The following is a 19,857-nucleotide window of genomic DNA, read 5'->3' on the forward strand; positions in this document are numbered from 1 at the left end:
TAAGGGCTGCGCGGAGCGAATTGTTTTGAATTATTTGGAGCCTGTTAAGATTTTTGGCTGAAGTAGCTGCAAGGAGGGCATTGCAGTAATCCAGTTTTGCTCCTATCGTGGCACGGGCGATGGATAGACAGTTTTGGGGGGAGTAGAAATGTTTTAATGGCATTTATAAGTTTGGTGGTGTGGGCAGAGGCAATGGCGCTGACCTGTGGAGTCATTGAGAGGGTCGAGTCAAGGTACACTCCAAGGGTCTTTACGGAAGTGGAGACAGGAATGTTGGTGCCGTCGATGGTAAAGTGTCATATTTTTTGTTAAAGTTAGGCAGTATTTTCTTGGGGCCTAGGAGTAGGAGCTCGGTTTGGTCCCCATTCAAGCAGAGACCATTGGCTGCCATCCAGGTTTGTATGGTGCTGTAAATTTGAAGGAGGGCTGCTGCGTCTGGATCGTAGTCACCGGTGAGAGGGAGGAGTACTTGCGCGTCGTCGGCATAGTTTGTGTATGCTATGCCGAGCGAGTCCAGTTTGTCAAAGAGTGGCTTTGTAAATAGGTTGTAAAGGGTAGGTGCACTACATGATCCCTGGGGATCTCTTGATATCAATTCAGTGTCTAGCGCAACTGTCTCGAAACCACACCTCTATTCCAATTAAAAGGGACAGTGGGCCACTGTCCCTATCAGATCCGGTCACGCGCCGCAGGACACACAAACTAATCTGGAAGTGCGGCAGTCCACAGTTATAGTGCTCCTATTCAGCAATAGAAACCCAATTATCATCAGCAAGTGAAACGCAAAGTGGATTCCTCGCTGTGATCACTTAAGGTGCTTCTACAGTAATCAATAGCTTATGAATCACTGATATTATGTCCTTATCACTTATCACGTCGGCATACGGCACCAAACTCAAAATCAGTCAGCTGCTTCAAAACCTTTTCCCCATCCACTTTCCTTGGTAAAGAGTACCCTTCAGTTGCAGGCAAAGAAATCTTGTTTCAACATGACCATATTAATAAATTCTCCCTCCCTCCCTCCCTCCCTCCAATTTGCCACCATGCGCAAAGCCTGCTTCAAACCACCCATGGAACCACACTGCACAATGAACAGCGGCTTAAGAAAAAACCCAAAAAGAGGCAGTGTGTGGCGGGGAGGGAAAAGCCACAAAGGCTCCTCAGAGAGTGAGGACACGAGCAGTGATATTTCTAGGATTCATCCAGACTACTATGAAGTGCAAAGAACTGGGCAAGACTTTACCAACACAGGAACAGCTGCTCTCGTGATTCTCAGCCACTCTCCCACAGCGAGTGGTCTTAAGACCACATTTCCTAGTACGATCTACTGACTCCGCCTTTGGGAAATAATCTGGCATCACTTGGTGTAAGCCTGCATTTGTAGGAAACCAACCTAAAACACTCTTAGATAATAGGTTTCTCACATGCAATTCTTAGACTCAATTACAAATGGAATCAGAGAAAGTTTAAATAATGCAGAAGTGCTTGGGGAGAGCTACTGGATGCATGGTAACAAAACAAAAAAACTTCATTTTCAGGGCACTCAATCTTGGCTGGACTGATCAAGGGCATCTTGGAGGAACAGGATATCAAGAGCACTCTTTAAATTCCCTTGCCGCAAAGAGCCCTTGTTAAGAGAATTGAGCCCCTTAAAATGTAAGGTGATAACCAATCACACAGCCTCTTACAGTCACACATGGTCAAACCTCAGACACAAGTAAACAACCTCTAGGATCCTGTGTGCACTTGCATATGTCCAGGCAACCAATGCCATACCCTTCACCATTCCTGCAACCCTGCTTCCAGTTGTAATCTTTACAGCACACCCCCGTGCCAGGTTTCTCTTCCCTCACCCCTAGGAGGCAACCCCCAAAGTACTTATATCCCATTGTGGGCAGTACCGAAACCCCTAAGGCGGAAAGTTCGACAAGATCCTTTCCATTCTCCCTTGTACATTTTGTTAAGCTATACATTGGTCCGAAACAAGGCACACCCTTCCTAAGAAGAGATCCCTGAAAATATCTAGGAATCTTTTAAGTCTTGTTTGGTGGTGGTTTCAGTGGTGGGCTGAAGGGGACAGTGTTGCTGCATTCTGGTGATCCATCTTTAATAAGTGGCTAGTCGGTCGGTTCTCGTAAACCCTGGCGTTTGTCCTTCTGGGAAAACTGTGAATCCACTCATTATCTCCACTCATTATCTGCACCCAGAATCCAGTGGTTCCCTGCGGGCTTAAAATCCCAACACACTAATTTAGGTCCTTAGTGGTCCTCCTGGTGTATACAGATAACTAAACCAAATTCTGAACAGTCTTTCAAGGTCTCCTACTCCTGAAGGCCACACAGATCCTTCTCTCTCTGGGCCTTCTATCAGAGTACTGATGTTTAGTGCCACCTTCTCCTCAGTGTACCCTTCTAGGGCGTCAGCACCTGCCATTGAGAAACATCACCGCTCAAAGCCAAACCTACAGTGCTGCTTTAGTCTCAGTCAGTAACAATAAGTGGTGTGGTGGGTGCAAAGCAAGCCATCAACCTCAGCAGGCCCCACACTAAGAACTTTCAAGAGGCCAAGTGCCATAATGACCACATCTTCAACCGGGGGCCCCTCTGTCAAACGCATGGGTCTGTCGATACCTGCCACTACCATATCAGTGTACGGCCCCGGTGTCTTTCGGCAAGTCCTCAACCAATGACCACCACCTCAACCGTGCCCCACTGCAAGAGATTGCATTACTCTTTCAGTTCCTTCCTCTGACAGAGCTCCAATTCATACACCTCACCAACTGCCCTGGTGACATGGCACCCCTCCCTCTTGGCCCAGCCAGAGAGGAATGCTGGCTTCGCACCAAAGCTGGGGCTCCAAATATGAGGGAGAAAAATCACACAAAAGCCATCAGAGAGAGAGCGCGTGTGTGAGAAAGGTCTTTCCTGTTGCTCCACTCATCACTAACAGGGGGAAAACAAGCTTCAATAGCACAAGCTGAGAGAGTACTTTTCGGGCAGCTATAACAAACACGCACCCCAGCTATCTCCACTAAGAACATTTTTAGATTAAAAACAACCCCATCCATTGTTCAACGGGCATAGCATGCCCCATTTTAACATTGTACCAACATAAGAGATTGCAGGTCATGTGACCAAGTTTACAACTACTTCCTTGTGAAAACAGGGCCAGAGTCCACTATATGTTCAGGCTCTCACCTTGCCCTCTGGATTATCATATTAAACAAATACTTTTGTCTTTCCCCTGCCTGTAAATGTTTAAGTATGTGTATGAAGATTCTTCCATGCACATACTTTAGCCACTACACAGAGAATTCCTGCACCAGCACTTAAAAGGAAGCAGACACTGCCAAGGAACAGCTCCAATCTAATTTTTACCTAGATGGGTTTGTTTTTAAAATGCTGCAATCATGTTTTATTCAAATGTGTAGGCAAAGGACTGAGCGCATTTCCTCAATCAATATGGATAACCTTTAAGCACATCTCTTTCAAGTACACTTAAAGAAGTCAGTGCAGTATGGAAGTAGCTGACATTTGTACAAACAACCCATATCAGTTAAGGGCTGTTCTCCAAGGTTAAGGTAGGAGGTTTTGTAGAAAGTGGAAGGCTGCTTTTAACTAAATAACGATGTAGCACAGGACATCAAGGGATGAAGCGCAACCTTCAGGTGTGTGTTGCGATACACAAAATGATGAACAAATACCATTAGCAAGGAATCACTAGGAATAACATACGCCCAAACTACTTGGGATAAACAGACAATATTATTTAAGAGGTGGGAGAGCCAAGCGGGTTTGAGCCATCTCGGGTCATGTTGTCCCTTGAAGCTTGATCCGAGGTTCCAGCCAATGGGCCCTGTAAAGGTGCAGAAGTGTTTTGGCTGTTGGGCTGCGGACTCTGCCCGGGACTTTGCGTGGCGTATCTGGAATTACTTTTCATAATGCCCATAGAGGAGAGTAAGAGCCAACTCTTCTACTGAGGCGAAACGCCTCGTTGGACTGTTTGTTTGCGGACTACCATCACCAAAGTAAATATTTGCACATACATGGGATCATTTTCAGCCACGCCACCTATGCTCGATAGAGTGTGGGTTGTACTTTGGGGTAGAGTGGGTTGGGCTTGCATATAGTGTGTTTGAATTGGATTTGATCTAAATGACGTAAGCTTATTTTCGTTTACCTACAGATTCAGAGCGCTCTTGTGCCACGCCCCCTGACTCCCAGCATCCCCTACTTAGACCAGGGATTACGCACATGAAGTGTGCAGAACTGTTGTGGCTGTTGGGCTGTTCAGCGTAGCGGCGGGTAGGCGGGCCTATTTCTGTTTATTTTTTTGTACCTTAGCAAGCTTAAAATATAGGACGGTGTATCATTAAAAAAGTAAGGTATAGCGTTTTTTTCTCTCAGTTCCTGTCAGTAGGTTTAAACAGCGTTGTTCATGCTTTTGCTTACTTTTGAAATAGTGCTACTCCACACTTGTAAAATGTTTGGAAGCCTCAGAAGCGGAAGATGTTTTAAAGACACGTTCAAATTCGAGTTGACAGCTCCCATTCAATTTCATGCTTCATACGACAATGAGCCTGATGAAGCTAGCTATCTTCCCATGGCTGAACCTGTGAGGCTTGTCGTTCGGCTAATGGACATGGATACCGTTCCTTATGCCCAACAATCTATAGCTGTTGAACCGAATATTGGTCCGAGACTCATGTAGTCTAATCACTCGCCTCCTAGTAATTATTCAATCCTGCAATGGCCTGAGCACAGGACACCTATATCAAGTGATGCAAGCCTTCAGTTAGCGGCGCATTTCAGTCAAACCGCTCGGGGGATGCATGGTGTAGTGTTTCTGATGTTTCCATTCTCTCACCGGTGGTGGAGACTGAATGGAGAAAGCGTTGTCATGTTGCCTTGACGCGCTCTTCCCCTATGATGGTTTTAAGGTCGGAAGTAGAAGAAGCGTGCCTTCACTCTTTGCAGGGGCGCCACAATGTACCGATTTCCGCTTCAGACGAACTTGATTCAACAAAACCCCGGTTTCACTCCACAAGGTCTCCCAATCGCCCCCAATCTTTGTCTTTGGCAGGCACTGACAGTGTAAGTGAGGAGCCGCCTCCTTCTGCTTCTCAGTCATTCCCTAATATTCAAGATACTTTTGATGAAGGTATAAGTAAAATGATAGTACCCCTCCCCTCCTCTGTTTTAGTGTGAGGGTCAGATTGGGATGTTTTGGACACAAGGTCGTCTTTCTTTACAAACTGACATATATTCCATTGCCCCATGAGTCCTCTCGTGTTCGCCTGTGCTACTTGGGGGGCGGAGGGGGGGCGTTTTCCCTTTATTTCCGATAAATGTTTATGCAAACAATCATGCCACCTGTGTGTCAGTCTGCTCCTTCTGCACCCTTGCACATCATCTCACGACTGGCTTTGCAGGAAATACACTCAGCAAACAGGAGAACAGTGTGACAAACTGATAGGCACCATGTTAAAATGCATTAGCTTCTAATATTTTTTAGAAACATGTTCATATTCTAAACCAAAGCCATTAATTGCATTCACACTAGGTTATATATAAATATCATATCGTATTAATATTCATATTTTCTCGGCCAAACTTTTCAGATTGTAAAATTAAGACTTTAGGTAACACTAAATCATTGAAATAATTGTGCATAATGACCATTCTTTTAAAAATGGCAACAGCATCAACATGCCTCTGACTGTGGGCAGGGATTCCATTCCAGTCACGTGCTAAAAAGGTGTGCCAGACCCACACAAAGGTTTTACAACTGGCACGATTGCTGCATGGGTCTTTGCCTCCCTTACTATGGACACTCACACAGAGGTTTTTCTAAAAATATTGTTTCAACAGGGAGATTAAATGATTTGTCCATGATCACACACCTTAGTTAAGTGGTGAACCCAGGAGGTTAGCCCTGGCTGCGATTTTGACACTTTCTCACATGTCTTTCCAGCACTAGGTCTAGTTAGAGATACAGCACTAAATCCAAAGATAACTCCAAACACCTGCAAGTCCAAAATAACGGAAGCAACATTCCACTTCTGTGTGAAAAGAATGCAAAAGAGGCAGGCTGCCAGAGAGAAAAAGATGCAAACAATTGCTTAGAAACATATGCAGCGGGCGACGCAGCAGATATGTACTTACCTGAAAGCTCATATCAAATTCATCACTCATGCGGCGTAGCTCACGCCCATAGCGTGTAGCTACCCACAGGATGGGAGGGGCAGATTTGGAGCGGCTCCGAAAACCTACTGCCTCATCTGGAGTCTCTGATGGATCAGAGCCTGGGCGGTCCCTCCGATCCACTGAGCCACCTGCAGAGACAGTGAGAGAAATTGGTAGACTGCTGTGAAGACATGGGTGTTGGTTTGGAGACTGAGGTGGTCAGCTGGTAGAAGAGGGTTTACAAGTAGAGTTTAGCCAGGCATAACCCCTTTTGGTTTGGGAATACTATGAGCGCAAATGATTTACTGGACACCACAGCAAAACATGTCAAAACCTTAATATACATGCATTTCATGTTACAAGATTTACATCAATTTTATCCTTCCATGGGTGAGAGAAAACGCATACATTTCAGCCACCAGGCATGGATATCAGGATTGGGATAGTATGGCTCTTACTGCCAGTTTAATCTTAAAAAAACAGCTAGGTTTGAACGGAACAATGTTCCATGCATCAGTCAGGGGCAGCCAGGGAGAACCTATTATTCAGAATGCTATCAGGTTGATGTGTGGTCCAACAGAGCAGGCTCAGATGCAGCACATTTGACAGATATTCATGTTAGAATGTGCTGTACCAACTATCTGTGCTTTGCAAAAGCATCTTTGCTCAAAGATTCTGACTCTTTACTTTTGGATGTGTACAGAACACAAAACGGTCTATTGTTCTGGTTGTTGCTTCAAGCTCACCTTTGTGTCCCATCAACCGTTTCTCCAACTGTGCATGTAGCAGAATAAGTATATCCCATAAAATCTACACAGGAAACCCCATTTTTCTGTATAGGGTGCACCATCAATATTAAATAAATACATAAAACATACTAAAAATGATGTAATACATCAGAAAGACCCACAGAGGCTTGGTTTTGTCCAACATCACAAAAACTCCAAATGTACTTTCCAGGGGAGCTCACAAATACAGGATAATCTTACCTTTGGGAAAACACTGCAGAGTAATTGGTCTTCCAAAGAAGCATTGTAGGGAACAACAATATTGTCAGCAATCTCAACATATTCCAAGACTGGTATGATTATATAAACAAACAGGCTTAGAAAAAGTGGAGGAAGTGCTGGGCAGAGGTAGAAAAATATTGTTTCCCATGCTATGTTTTTTCATGGACATATGACTGGATACCCGAAGCTGGGAGCTTGAGGCTGGGGAGCAGCATAACTGCCATCAACTGGACTAGAATCTTTCAAGAGATCACACACCACCGTGTGTTTTTACTCACATAGACTAAAAGGCAGCACCTTCAGGGACACTTGCCACAATACAAGTCAATGGAACTGGTCACAAGGGGGAAAGCCCTTCTGGAATCAACTTCAATAGGTAGACTTGGGAGATACCCACTCTACCTTGCCCAGGTGCCTGAAATGGCTTGAAGACAATCGTATTATAGTTGTGCCTTGAGTGCTTCATTGCTGCCCTGCCCCTAGGTATCCACTATGACCTAGCTCCTACATGCAGATGCCCCATCCCTGGGATTTCCCATATTCATTAAGTGCCCCTTCTTGATTTTCACTCTGCTGCAATTCTCTTATGGGGGGGGAGGTGGGGGCGGGGTCCTAGGTTTTCTAACTTCTTGCTGCTGTAATAAAGTATCACTGTTCACATTCCCATTGCCAACTACTAGGAGGCATCACTCTATGCTACCTCGTTCTTCTGCATCTCTAAATCAATGTCTTCTGCCCTGACCGTCTTCCACGTATTTCCCAATTGCAGCTTATTCATGCTGCTGTCAGTTACTAGATGTCTGTTGCTACTTCATGGTGGTTTTCACATCACAGGATATTCCAAGGTGTTGTCTGATGCTGTCTAATCTTCCCTGAAACCTGGTTTCTACGGGTTACTGCTCCAGGAGGTATACCCCCTGGCAATTAAAGTCAGGTCTAGAATGCGCTCTGCTGCCAGAGATATGACCACCCAGCCCACCTCGGGAGGTTCAGGACCTCTAAACAAGGTGACCTTTCCAGAGGAGCACCAATGCTGAGAACACAAGAGGGAAAGAATGCTACAGATGTCTATTGTACCTTTAACGTATGACTTCACGGACCAACATGTGCAGATTCTAATTTCGAATACCTAAAAAGCACACCAATAAGCCACCCACGCACAGTAAATGAATACTCACAAGGCTCCCCTTTGGATCCAGATACCTCAAGTGCACTTGACACAAACACAGAAACAAATCACAATTACAAGCATCAACACAACAGCAAAGCTCTCAAATTGTCCCCTCTCTTTCTCTACCAATGCCAGCCTCCCTATTATTTTCAAAGATCATAATCATCAAGAGACCATGCAAATGGCAGGGAAGTTCAGTGCAAAACCAAATCAGGGCTCGCAAAATCTACTAGCCACTCTCTTGTTAAAATCTTGCCAGTGCGAGTACCATTTGCCTGGTACTCAACTCTGCTGGTGAGTATTGAGACGTTTGAAAATAATTTCACATTTACTGCAAGCAAAGTTTGCAGTAAATGGCAAATAAATGTTTCACTGTGCATGGCCGGTCTTTCAGTGGCAGCATTTCACCAAATATGAAGGGGGCTTATGGTGACATGCACCCTTTTACAGAAAGCGTGACTGTAAATATGTTATCCCCTGAACATGGGGCAAGTTAATTTCTCTTAGGTGGAGTAAACCAAGAAACACGACCTACAGGTCTGGTGGGATTTTTAAGAATGGGCATGACCTGCAAATACCATAAACATTTATTTTTACAAACATCAAGTCATGCCAGTTTTAACAACAAGGTTGCACTCCAACTGAGGGGCACTTTGCATAATGGGCCATCTGAAAAAAAATGGACATGGTTCCTACTGGTAATTCTTTACTCAAGACAACATAAAAACACCTCATCCCCAACTAATAACATTAGATACAGTAGATAGTAACACCACTTGTTTGTGCCGAATGACCAGCAATGGTGTTTACTGAAGAGAAATCCACATCTTGCCAAGTCACTATTGACACAGAAATTCAAAAGTACATTTTGCAGACCACTGTGGATCCCAAGGACACCCCCACATATACAGTTCTCTCACATAAGTGGATGATAATTGGCAGGGCCTCCGGTGGATACCCTTTGCATTTCAAAGGCCAAAGAATGTAACTGAAGGTTTACCTGGGACACCACTGGAGAAAAGAAAACCAAATGAGCCCATGTGCCTTTGGAAGCACCTGCTCAGCAAAGAAGGGCAGTCCGAATTCATCACCCCCAACTCAGGAAATTGGAAGAGAGAAGTCCCCTCCAACACCGGTTCCTGTGTCCTGCAATGGGCTTCAAACTGTGGGACACGCTCACATATAGGGGGTGGGGCGGGGCAGCAAAGCATTAACATGGGGGGGGGGTGAAAGGCTCTTTTAAAGTAGATTATTGTGACTGCTTTTAATTGAAAACATAAGCGGCTATAGCTTGTGGGGGGACCAGAAACAATATTTTTACTAATGGGGGGGGGGGGGGGGGGGGGGATCAGTATAAAAATGTTGAATACCACTTAATGACAAGTTCACATTTTATATAAGAGATGAACTACTTCAAGAAAGCAGCTATTCCATCGAGAAAGCATGCAAGGCAGAATGTATTGTAGATATGTGATGGTCCAGTACTTACTGCTAGTCATCTGGAGTGAGCTTGGATTCTGCAGGTCAGGGGAAGTGTAGCTGTGCCTCTGTGGCAGCTGGCCTCCGGCTGAATCTGTGTCTTCTTGGAAGCCTGGGGGGAAGACATCTGGGAACTCATGCCTTTCCAGGTCATCCCCGATGTGGAATGTGGTAGCCATGGTTCCTCTCCACCTCTTTACCCCCTGCCGTAAGGGAAGGGTTACTGAAGCGGAGAGAAAAACATGCACCTAGTTAGTAGAAATGGTATACAGCAACTCAAAAGGATCAGTCCTCTTTCACTGCAACTAGGCGACTCCAGGAACGCCTGCGGAAAGAGAAAGAAAACTGCACTGAAATATGGAGGAATCCTGCCCCATCACAGAGATTACTACAGCGGTTGTAGGCTTTGTAGATTGGAACTTCTGGAGAGAAATAAAAATCAAGCATCTTATTGTCCGAGTACAACAGTCAATCAATCGGTTTTCAGATTTTCGGTTTGTACATGCCGATGAACGCCTATGGTTTATTTTTTAATAAAAATTGCAAACATTTTTTAGCAACAAACCAGAGTGAAATAAAAATAAATCCATTCCAGGTTAAACTCCCAACCAAAGGCAAAGAATAGTTCTGTTTTTCCGTAATCCAATAAAATTTAAAGATAAGTACATCCTTTCCTTTCAGGATTTCTCATGAACCAACAACTGATCAAAGTTAACCATTGCTACCACATGACAAGTCCTACTCCCTTCCAACAACGCAGACAACCAGAATTCTATCTCTTTGCTATGGTTTATATACATGGAAGGAGAGAACATTTCCATTTTGATTGCACAAACCAAATATTGTAATCCTTTTATATGAAATGTTATCTATTGATCATGTAAATATTGCTTAATTTTATCCATTCTTGATAACAGACAGGTATCTCCGCTGAACCAATTAGTTATGTGAATATATTAATCAAAGACTACATTATTATGTTTTATAAGTAATACTTTGTATCATGACTTATATTACCCAACAGGTTAACCCATTCCTCCCAACGATGTAGCACCCAAAGGCTCAAAATTGTAATGAGGGCCCTCCGAAATTAAAATGCAATTACAAGTGAAAGTTTAAAATGAAAAGTAGTGCCATGGTGATAAGTTTGGAGGGTCAAAGCAGAAATATATTCATATATTTATCAAACTTAGTCAGCCCCTGAATGACCTACACAGTAAGTTATTTTCACTCCCTGTGTACAGTATTCTATTACACACGCGTTAGCAATTCATAAATCCATATGCATACAAAATGATATATGACATCAAATTGGAAGACCCACTAAACATCGATAAATGCGAATCCTTAATCATACGTCTAGCAGTAAGCCCCAAAACAAACCTGAAATTTGTACTGATATATAGACCACCAACCTACGATGCAACCTTCTTAGACGCCCGTCCTAGCCATCAAATACAATCGCCTGATAGTCCTCATTTCAACATCTGGTTTGAAGAAACCACAACCATACAAAAATCGCTAACCAGCCAACTAGCAGCAATTAATCTACAACAACTAGTCAAAGGAACAACCCATTTGGAAGGCATACACTTGATGCAATCTTCGCGAACAACTCCTTACCACGGCACCCCCAATTCAAATACTCTGGAGCAACCATCTCATCATCCCCTTCGTAATCAAAATGACCACCCCAACAAACCACTGAATACCATGAAAAGAAACTGGTGAACCATCAAAAACTCCAGCCTAATGACCTTGCAGACCACTTCAAAAACAAAAATCACCAGCATCCAACAAACGATACAAAGCAGACCTCCTTATCTGACCACGATCCCCACCTACATCCAGTAGGAACACCCAAACAAACTACAAGCATTAAGAAGACCCTGCCAACCAGACATATACAAATCGATTCTTAAAGAAGGAAGGTCCATGGAATATCACAGGAACTTCCTCAACCTTTCTATCGCAACTGGGAAAGTGCCACACAAAACTGCATACATCAGGCCACTACTCAAAGATACACTGGGAAACGTAGAGGACCACTCCAACTACAGACCCATCTCCACCATCCCGTACACAGCCAAACTGCTCGAAACGTACATATACAAAACGACCCAAGACTTCATAGACCAGGCACAAGTTGGCTTCAGACCACTGAGAGGAATGGAATCAGCTCTACTCTCAATATGGGACAATCTAAAAATTAAACGCAGACTCGGACAACAGCACTGCCTTGATACTCCTAGACCCATCATCAGCATTGGGCACAGTTAACAACGACACCCTCACAACGAGATTACAAGGACTTGGAATAACAGACACCGCCCTACTACGGATCAAATCTTTCCTAACAAACCGAAAAGAAACTGTATGAATGAAACCCTTCAAATCCAGCCCGAGCGATTTCACCAGTGTAGTACCACAAGGATCAACATTCTCCCCGCTACTATTCAACATCTACCTGTATCTACTTATCCGAATCATCAAAAGCCACGGCCTCAACTTCTACAACTATGCCGACGATACACAAATCTTCTAACTACAAGACAACCCAAAAATAAACTCAACGCTAGAAAACTGCCTCTGCAATGTATTCTTCTGGATGAACTCCCAACTGCCTCAAAATCCACCCAGGAAAAACAGAAATAATGATCGTCACAAAAACCACTTCATCCCATTGCCAAGAGAACTCGGGACAACCCCAGCACTTTCTCCGATTGTAAAAAAACCTGGGGTTCCTGATGGACAATAATCTCACGCTAGAGCCACAAGTAACGCCCTTCTCAAGAAAAGCTTCTTCCTCCTTCCAGCGGCAAAGAGGATCCTACCATTCCTATAGTTCGCCAACAAAACAACCACCATCATCATCATCATCGCCCTCGTCATGTCCAGAGTAGACTACGCAAACAGCCTTTACTTGGGTATGCCTGAACGACTTTAAAACAATTACAACGCATACAAAAAGCAGCAGCCAGACTGCTTCTGAAACTACCCTGAAGAGAACACACCACACCAGCGCTGAAAACACTACATTGGCTACCAATAAAACAACAAATAAAATTCAAAACAATGTGCATCACGCATAGAGCAGTACACAACGAAGGCGCTGAGTTACTGAGAGGCAAACTGTGTCTACATCAACCAACAAGAACGCTCAGATCAAGCATTGACATCCGCCTGGACCCCAAACCCTACAACAAAAGAAAACTTGGAGGATCGTACTTCTCTCACCAAGCCCCGAAGACCTGGAATGACCTTCCAAAGTACATATACGTAACAGAAGAAACCACCAACTATTCAGGAAACGACTCAAAACCTGGCTCTTCACGTCATAACTGGAAAAACCGGCCACAGGGGAACACACACAAATAAAACATTGATGAACGAAGAGAGACCCTGATCCACACCAAGCAATCAATGGAAAATATCCCACAACATGCACAACGACTAACCGGGAGACAGCCGCAATGCGACCAAGGACCGTATACATAGCAAGACAAAGACAGAAACACTAGGACTCCTCATCAAGAGGACCATGAACCTAAACTATAGCTATTCCGACAACAGATAGATAGAGAGGGAAAGGAAGCACTGCACCACTAGACCCAATCCAGAGGGTGAGAAACAGAATGTTTCATCATTACACAATGTTCACCAATACACAGCGGGAAGCACAATGCGCCATCACACGCAAACTACAAATAAACAATAGCCCCAAGGAAGTTCACCCCACGGAAACCAAAGAACCAACGGAAAGATAGTCATGACAGGAGGAAACAAACGACTGAATACACAGGCTCACTAAGACGGATGCACTAGGACGCCACATCAACAGAACTCCGACCCTGAACCATTTAAAGCCTCAACTGACCAGCGTCACACCAGATAACAAGATAATAGATATTACCAACCCAGACCCCCATCTGAAGAAAAGGTTCAGACACACCCATCACTCATACAATACTCACTACGATAAAGCTGGGTCAGCGCAGCACCACCAAAGCGAGATGGCCCACAAGGAACCAGCAACAACCCAACCCACAGGGATACAACTCTCACGGAACCAGAAGTACCTGAATCGGGATACAGACCCCACTAACACAACCCTCAATCTTCTGCATACTTAATCCTCAAAAAAATCTCTCCCAGCAATCCGCACGCACTTTAGCACACTGCATCAACACATAAATATCACCTACAGCACACGAGGACTTGCCCGATCCGATACTAGCACCAAAGCCCAGCACTCCGTGTATACCGAGTTGAAGCTACCAACAACACACCAGCACTGCGTGCTGATTGGCTTTCGTGCCTACTTACTACCTGACTGGGTGCCGGCAGGCGTAGCCGGCCCACCTCCTACAAGGCCCTCGGAAACAAGGCTAGTGCCCGTTTATGCCTGAATCCCCTCCCACCCACCCAGCCTAGGAGCCCCAGGGCCAGGCTCTGCCTCTGTTGGAGCAGCAGGCCCCCCACCACGAAGTCCAAGCCACCTATGCAGCATTTAGGTAAGCGTAGTCGCATGTTGAGTGCATGGAACTAGCTATCACCTTCCTACCCTTGACTATATTAGCAAAGCATTGAGACCAAATCTGATACTGTCCCAGGAACTGGCCACTGCATACGTAGCCTTACAGCCTATAGCATGCCCCAGAATTCAACTGAGTAGTAGCCCTCCTGGCTCACCTAGAATTGCCCATTACTACCGGGATGCACACTCATAGCTTGTACAAACACCCATCATGAACCCCTCCCAAGATGCATTGCCTTTGCCCTCATATTAGTATTACAGTCCAACAGTCTGCTTATTAAAACCAGTGACATGATGCGCGCCTGCACTGCTCCTCCCAACATTCCCCTCTGCCCACATCACTAGACATACAAAAGTACAAAACCAGCCATTACCAAGAATTTTCATCCACAGTTACCATGCAGCACCACCGACAGAAACCTAAGACTGCGTGCCCGCCTCTCCAAATTATATGAACTACCAGCGAAAAAAATGGAACAATTAAACCTTCAAAAAAAAATGCCCACTCCAGAAAGTACCCTGGGAGTCCAATCCTAGTCCCTCTAATCATAAAAGACCGACTTTGAACAGTACTAAACAGAAGCCCAAAGATAGCAATAGCACTGCCCTCAAACCAGACAGCCTCTATCTTAACCTCAGAGGAGGCCTCATAAATGCTAGGTCTTTAGTTGCCCATGCAACTGAAATCTCTGACATTCTATTAACAGACAACTTAGACTTCTTGGCCATCTCAGAATCTTGGCTACATGACGCAGCAGGCCCTGCCCTATCGCTGGCAGTCCCCGAAAATTATACTATCCTGCGAGCAGATAGATACACTTCTCGAGGTGGAGGAATAGCAATAATAGCCAAGACTAATTTAGACTTGAGAATTGTGACAGCTCCAACCATGAAATCTTGTGTATGCCTGTCGGTCAAAGTCGCCACGGCCAACTCACAAACGTTAAACATCTTCCTTATCTACAGGCCTCCAGGTCCTATTGGAACCTTCTCGAAAGACATCTCTACGGCCTTGTCTAATAACCTAAAAAACACTATCCAAACACTAGTGTTAGGCGATTTCAACTTAGGTTATAATGATACTAAAGATACCCACTCTACGGCCATTGCTATGACCCTGCAAGAGCTTGGCATCTCCAAGAAAGTCAACCTACCCAAGCATAACAAAGGTCGAATCCTCGACTGGATTGCAGAATTTAACTGAGGTAAATATCACAGCCATCGTTCCGCAGATCTGGACAGACCACCATCTCCTAGTATTCACACTAGCCACTAACCTAGCCGCGGTCCAGCCTATGATTACCCCTCCCTCTCTTACAAGGAACAAAAAAAACTTATGACAGCTGAAAAACTGTTGCCCCATATACTACCTAAACTTAATTCTACACCAGACAACACGGACCCTAACGCCCTAGTCGAACGGTACAACGAAGTCATGAATTCAGCGCTAGATAATATCGCACCGTTGAAACTAAGGAATAGCAAACCTAAAAAACACCTCAACTCCTGGTTTACCCCACACTTAAAAAACCTGAGATTACTCAAAAGAAAGCTGGAAACGGCTTGGAGACTCTCCCCATCAGCAGAAATCAAACTCAACCTTACCAAAGTCTCATCTTAATACAAGAAAGACATTCTCCTAGCCAAACAGGAAACCTATAACAATAGAATATCCCAATCTAAGTCTAGTGTTAAAGAACTGTTCAATATCCTGAAAGAACTGGAAACACCCATTGTACCACAAGAAAATTGTATTAAAGATAAAAAAGTGGTGTTCTAGTATCCAAATGCCCTTACCAACAGAGTAGCCAACCTACAGACTAAAATTGCCCACAAAAAAGCTGCTCTAGCACCCCAAACGCCTCAGAGTACAGCTACCCGATCACACTATAAACAAGAAACACGCTTCTCAAAAGTATCGACCATCAAGGTAGAGAAGGTCATACTGGGACTCAAACCCTCCAATTGTAAAGGAGACCAATGCACGGCGCAGCTTGTCAAGGATGCTGCAAGAGAACTCTCTCCCTTCATAACCAAACTTATCAACTCATCATTCACCACGTGAACGGTCCCGAACAATCTGAAAGAATCCTGGGTCCTGCCATTACTGAAAAAGCAAACCCTTGACCCTTCCATTCCCACGAACTTTAGACCTATCACGACTGCCATTTCAGATAAAGTGGCCTATATTCAAATCCAGAATTTCTTGGAATCCAACCTCCTCCTAGGATCTCGTCAATCTGGATTTTGCCCTCAAGATGGCACTGAGACGGCTTTAATTGATCTTAAGGCCCAAATAGATGAGTTTAGAGACAGAGGCCAAGCAGCACTACTCCTCCTTCTAGACCTCTCGGCTGCATTTGAATTGGTCGACCACAAAGTCCTATGTAGTCACCTAAACTCCGCAGACCAGTTCTCTAATGAGGCTATAACCTGGATAGAGTCTTTCCGGAGTAACCGGACCATGCAAGTCTTCTCTCCCTTGGCCTCAGCAGATCCTATACCCATAACCTGCGGCGTTCCACAGGGATCCTGTGTGTCACCCACACCCTATAACATATTTACCAAGCCCCTCTTTGACGAAATGGACCATTTGGGTAGCGCCTACACCAACTATGCAGACGATACCCAAATCCTCCTTCCGCTTTCAGGAGATTATGCCATTGATCTGGCTTTGGTGAATAGAATTTACAGTATCGTTCAGGCATAGATGGCCACTCATGGTCTATGTCTGAACGACGACAAAACTGAGCTCATCATTCTAGGCACCCCGACCCTTTTAGCGAAATTTAGCCCAGATTATGCCAACTTCGCTATTGATGGTAATAACATAAAAGTAGCAAAAGAAGTGAAGACCCTAGGCTATTACCTAGACGCCACCATGAACTTCACTAAACAAGCTAACTCCCTTGCATCGGTTACTGCATAGACATGCAAACTCATTAGAGCCAATAAACAATTCCTCTCCACTGAGAGCTGCCTCACGCTGGCTAGAGCCCTCATATTTTCCAAATTGGATTATTGTAATGCACTCTACATTGGAGCGAATAAACAAATTATCCATAAAATACAGGTTCTCCAGAACAATGCCCTGAAAGCAGCATTGAAGATCAACAGAAGTGAGCATATCTCCTCTACAAGAAGAGAATACAAATGGTTATCTACCGCTGACAAAATCAAACTCAAGACTGCCTCCCTCACCCACAAGTGCCTTAATAACAATGAACCACCCTACCTTACAGACAGAATTTGCAAAAAAACATCCTCCAGACCGATGAGAATAGCTAACTCTAACTGCCTCCAAGTTCCACGATTTAGACTCTCCACTATTGGTGGACATAGCTTCCCAGTCAAGGCTGCACAACTATGGAACTCCCTACCTCCAAGTATTAGAGCCCCCCAGCCTTATGCCAAATTCAGACAGATCTTGACCAACTGGCAAAAAGAAAACGACAAATAAATTCAGACTAACACCGCCGCGGCGTTCTGCCTCTTATACTCTACCCATGGATTGGCCTATTTTGCATCAGTCCACCTGGACAACCTACTAAGGTACTGTGTCTACCTCACTCCATGCCACCTAAACCATGGAACCTATTTTGTATATATTGACATGCCACTGCCTACTTTGTCTTGTACCTCATGGACCTATGCAATTTCAGTGCATTCTCCTGTGATTATGTAATTTACTCTGTATATATTGACGTGTTATTATATATGCCGGCCTGCTTGGCCATGTAACTAAGCTGAACATATCCTTTCTGCTACGCCCTGATGCTCATTATAAATAATAAACTAAACCACTTCTCCCTATCTCCTTCTCACCTCCTCCCGACTAACCCTACCCATCCTTCCTGTTTACAGATCCGCCAGAGCGCCTGGGGATCAATTCCGTTGGTGACGGTGCACTATATAAGTACCTTTAACATAACATACATACAAATCAGCTGAGGGCATCAAAGCTAATAAGAAGTTAATCCACAACCGCACTCTAAAGAGCCAAGCTGGAGGGCCAAGATGTATTAATAATAATAATAAGAAAGATTGATATATTTGTCATAAAAACTCATGTAGATTAAATGGATTTAGGAGCATTAATGTTTTTTAACGGAATTCATGTAGATTAAATAACTTAGTTGTAATTTTATATCGTAAACCAGTTTGCATTACCAGCATTAGTATTTTAAAGAATGCTGGCAATTCAAGATATCCATTTTTCTCTTTTAATGTGTAAAAATGGAGTGAAAAGTAAAAAAATAAATTTAAAAAACCGGAGACACCAAATACAATACCTTGTTTTCTTATCTTTGGATGAAAAGGCCTGCGTTTTTCTTTTCCATTAAAACCTAGACGGTCTAGTTTGCCCTGAAGAGCTGCAAGCCTTATTTGGCATGGGCTCGTAGAACTCGTGTCCCATTATCCCCGGGGAACGGTTATTGGCACTCTCGCTCCAATAGAATGCCTTTTCACAACCTGTTGCAGGTCTACGCCTTCTAAACAGTATACTTGCGCGAGATTCCATGGGTACAAAATAACCGGTTAATTAGCTGAAACAATGCTGCAAACAAGTTAGAGAGATTTCAAATATCTGCCAACCTGTTGACAATGCAAGGTACAAGATGCCTTTGTGGAGGTCGAGGTCTCTCTAACGACAACGGAGATAACACATTCTGGAAGGCGATTAAACTGTGTTGGGAGCGTCGTTTTCCCTTTTAAGTCTAAAGAAGATATTTCTATTGTTGGTAAAGCGCAAATAAGGTGGTGACAGGACACCCTCCAAAATTCAATACATTGAAAGTCACGCATGCAATACGTCAGCGAATTCTTACCAACCTGCTAACTTTAACGTATAATGGAGCTGACTCCCATTGTCTTACAGTGATGTCACGCCCTGAAGTTGCGATACTTCTCCCGTCCCTTCTCCGCAGTATCTATTTAACATCCGAGTGCCGGACCTTAGCAACGCTCCGCCGTCTCTTCATCACGTGGGTGGCACGTTCGTGCGTCTCTAAGAAGTCACGTGATTCAGGTTGCGCACTACATCAACTTGTAGTTTGCAAAGCGTCGCATGAGCGGGAGACTGGCGCAGCCTCGTGGCCGAGAGGGGGAGTTCGGAACTTGAGACAATATCAACAACAAGTCGTGGCTGAGAACTGATGAACACCGTCATTCCTCAGTTACCAAGCTAATTTGGTCTACAGTAAGTCTCAAGCCATCTCATACTTGGTTGTTATTTTAGTGGGGCGATTTCTCCTGTCGGAGGAGGGGATATATCGGTGTACTTTGGGGAATAGACACTGTACAGTCAGGCTGAGCACTCAGTTCCCAGGTGAATTTCCATTACCCCAGTTTACATGAATACTCTTAGTTATTTTTTCTGTTTTCTTGTGGGGAGGCTTTTTGTTGTCCTGTCTGCCTGAGAAGGGTATTTTGGGGATTTGTTATGTGCAACAGAGAGGGGAGATGTGTTTTGGG

The 19,857-nt window shown here is 44.3% G+C and overlaps 1 protein-coding gene across 4 annotated transcripts in view; it reads right to left on the reverse strand.

Annotated features, from left to right (window-relative positions):
- Positions 1–19,399, reverse strand: part of BAD (BCL2 associated agonist of cell death) — an 81,681-nt gene extending 62,282 nt beyond the window's left edge. The window contains exons 1-3 of one of the 4 annotated variants that reach the window (XR_011302090.1): positions 19,216–19,374; positions 9,856–10,170; positions 6,165–6,334 (exon numbers count right to left, since the gene is read on the reverse strand). Coding sequence is in view for 3 of the 4 variants with exons in the window: in XM_069644872.1 (XP_069500973.1) it covers positions 6,165–6,334; positions 9,856–10,024 (339 nt within the window). In the remaining variant the exon portion in view is untranslated. Of the gene's footprint in view, positions 1–6,164; positions 6,335–9,855; positions 10,191–19,215 lie in introns of all 4 variants that reach the window. The other 3 variants (XM_069644872.1, XM_069644870.1, XM_069644871.1) reach the window with 3 other exon arrangements.
- Between the last annotated feature and the right edge of the window lie 458 nt (positions 19,400–19,857).

The sequence above is a fragment of the Ambystoma mexicanum genome, chromosome 2p (genome assembly GCF_040938575.1).
Source record: "Ambystoma mexicanum isolate Mex_15411 chromosome 2p, UKY_AmexF1_1, whole genome shotgun sequence".
Lineage (NCBI taxonomy): Eukaryota > Metazoa > Chordata > Amphibia > Caudata > Ambystomatidae > Ambystoma > Ambystoma mexicanum.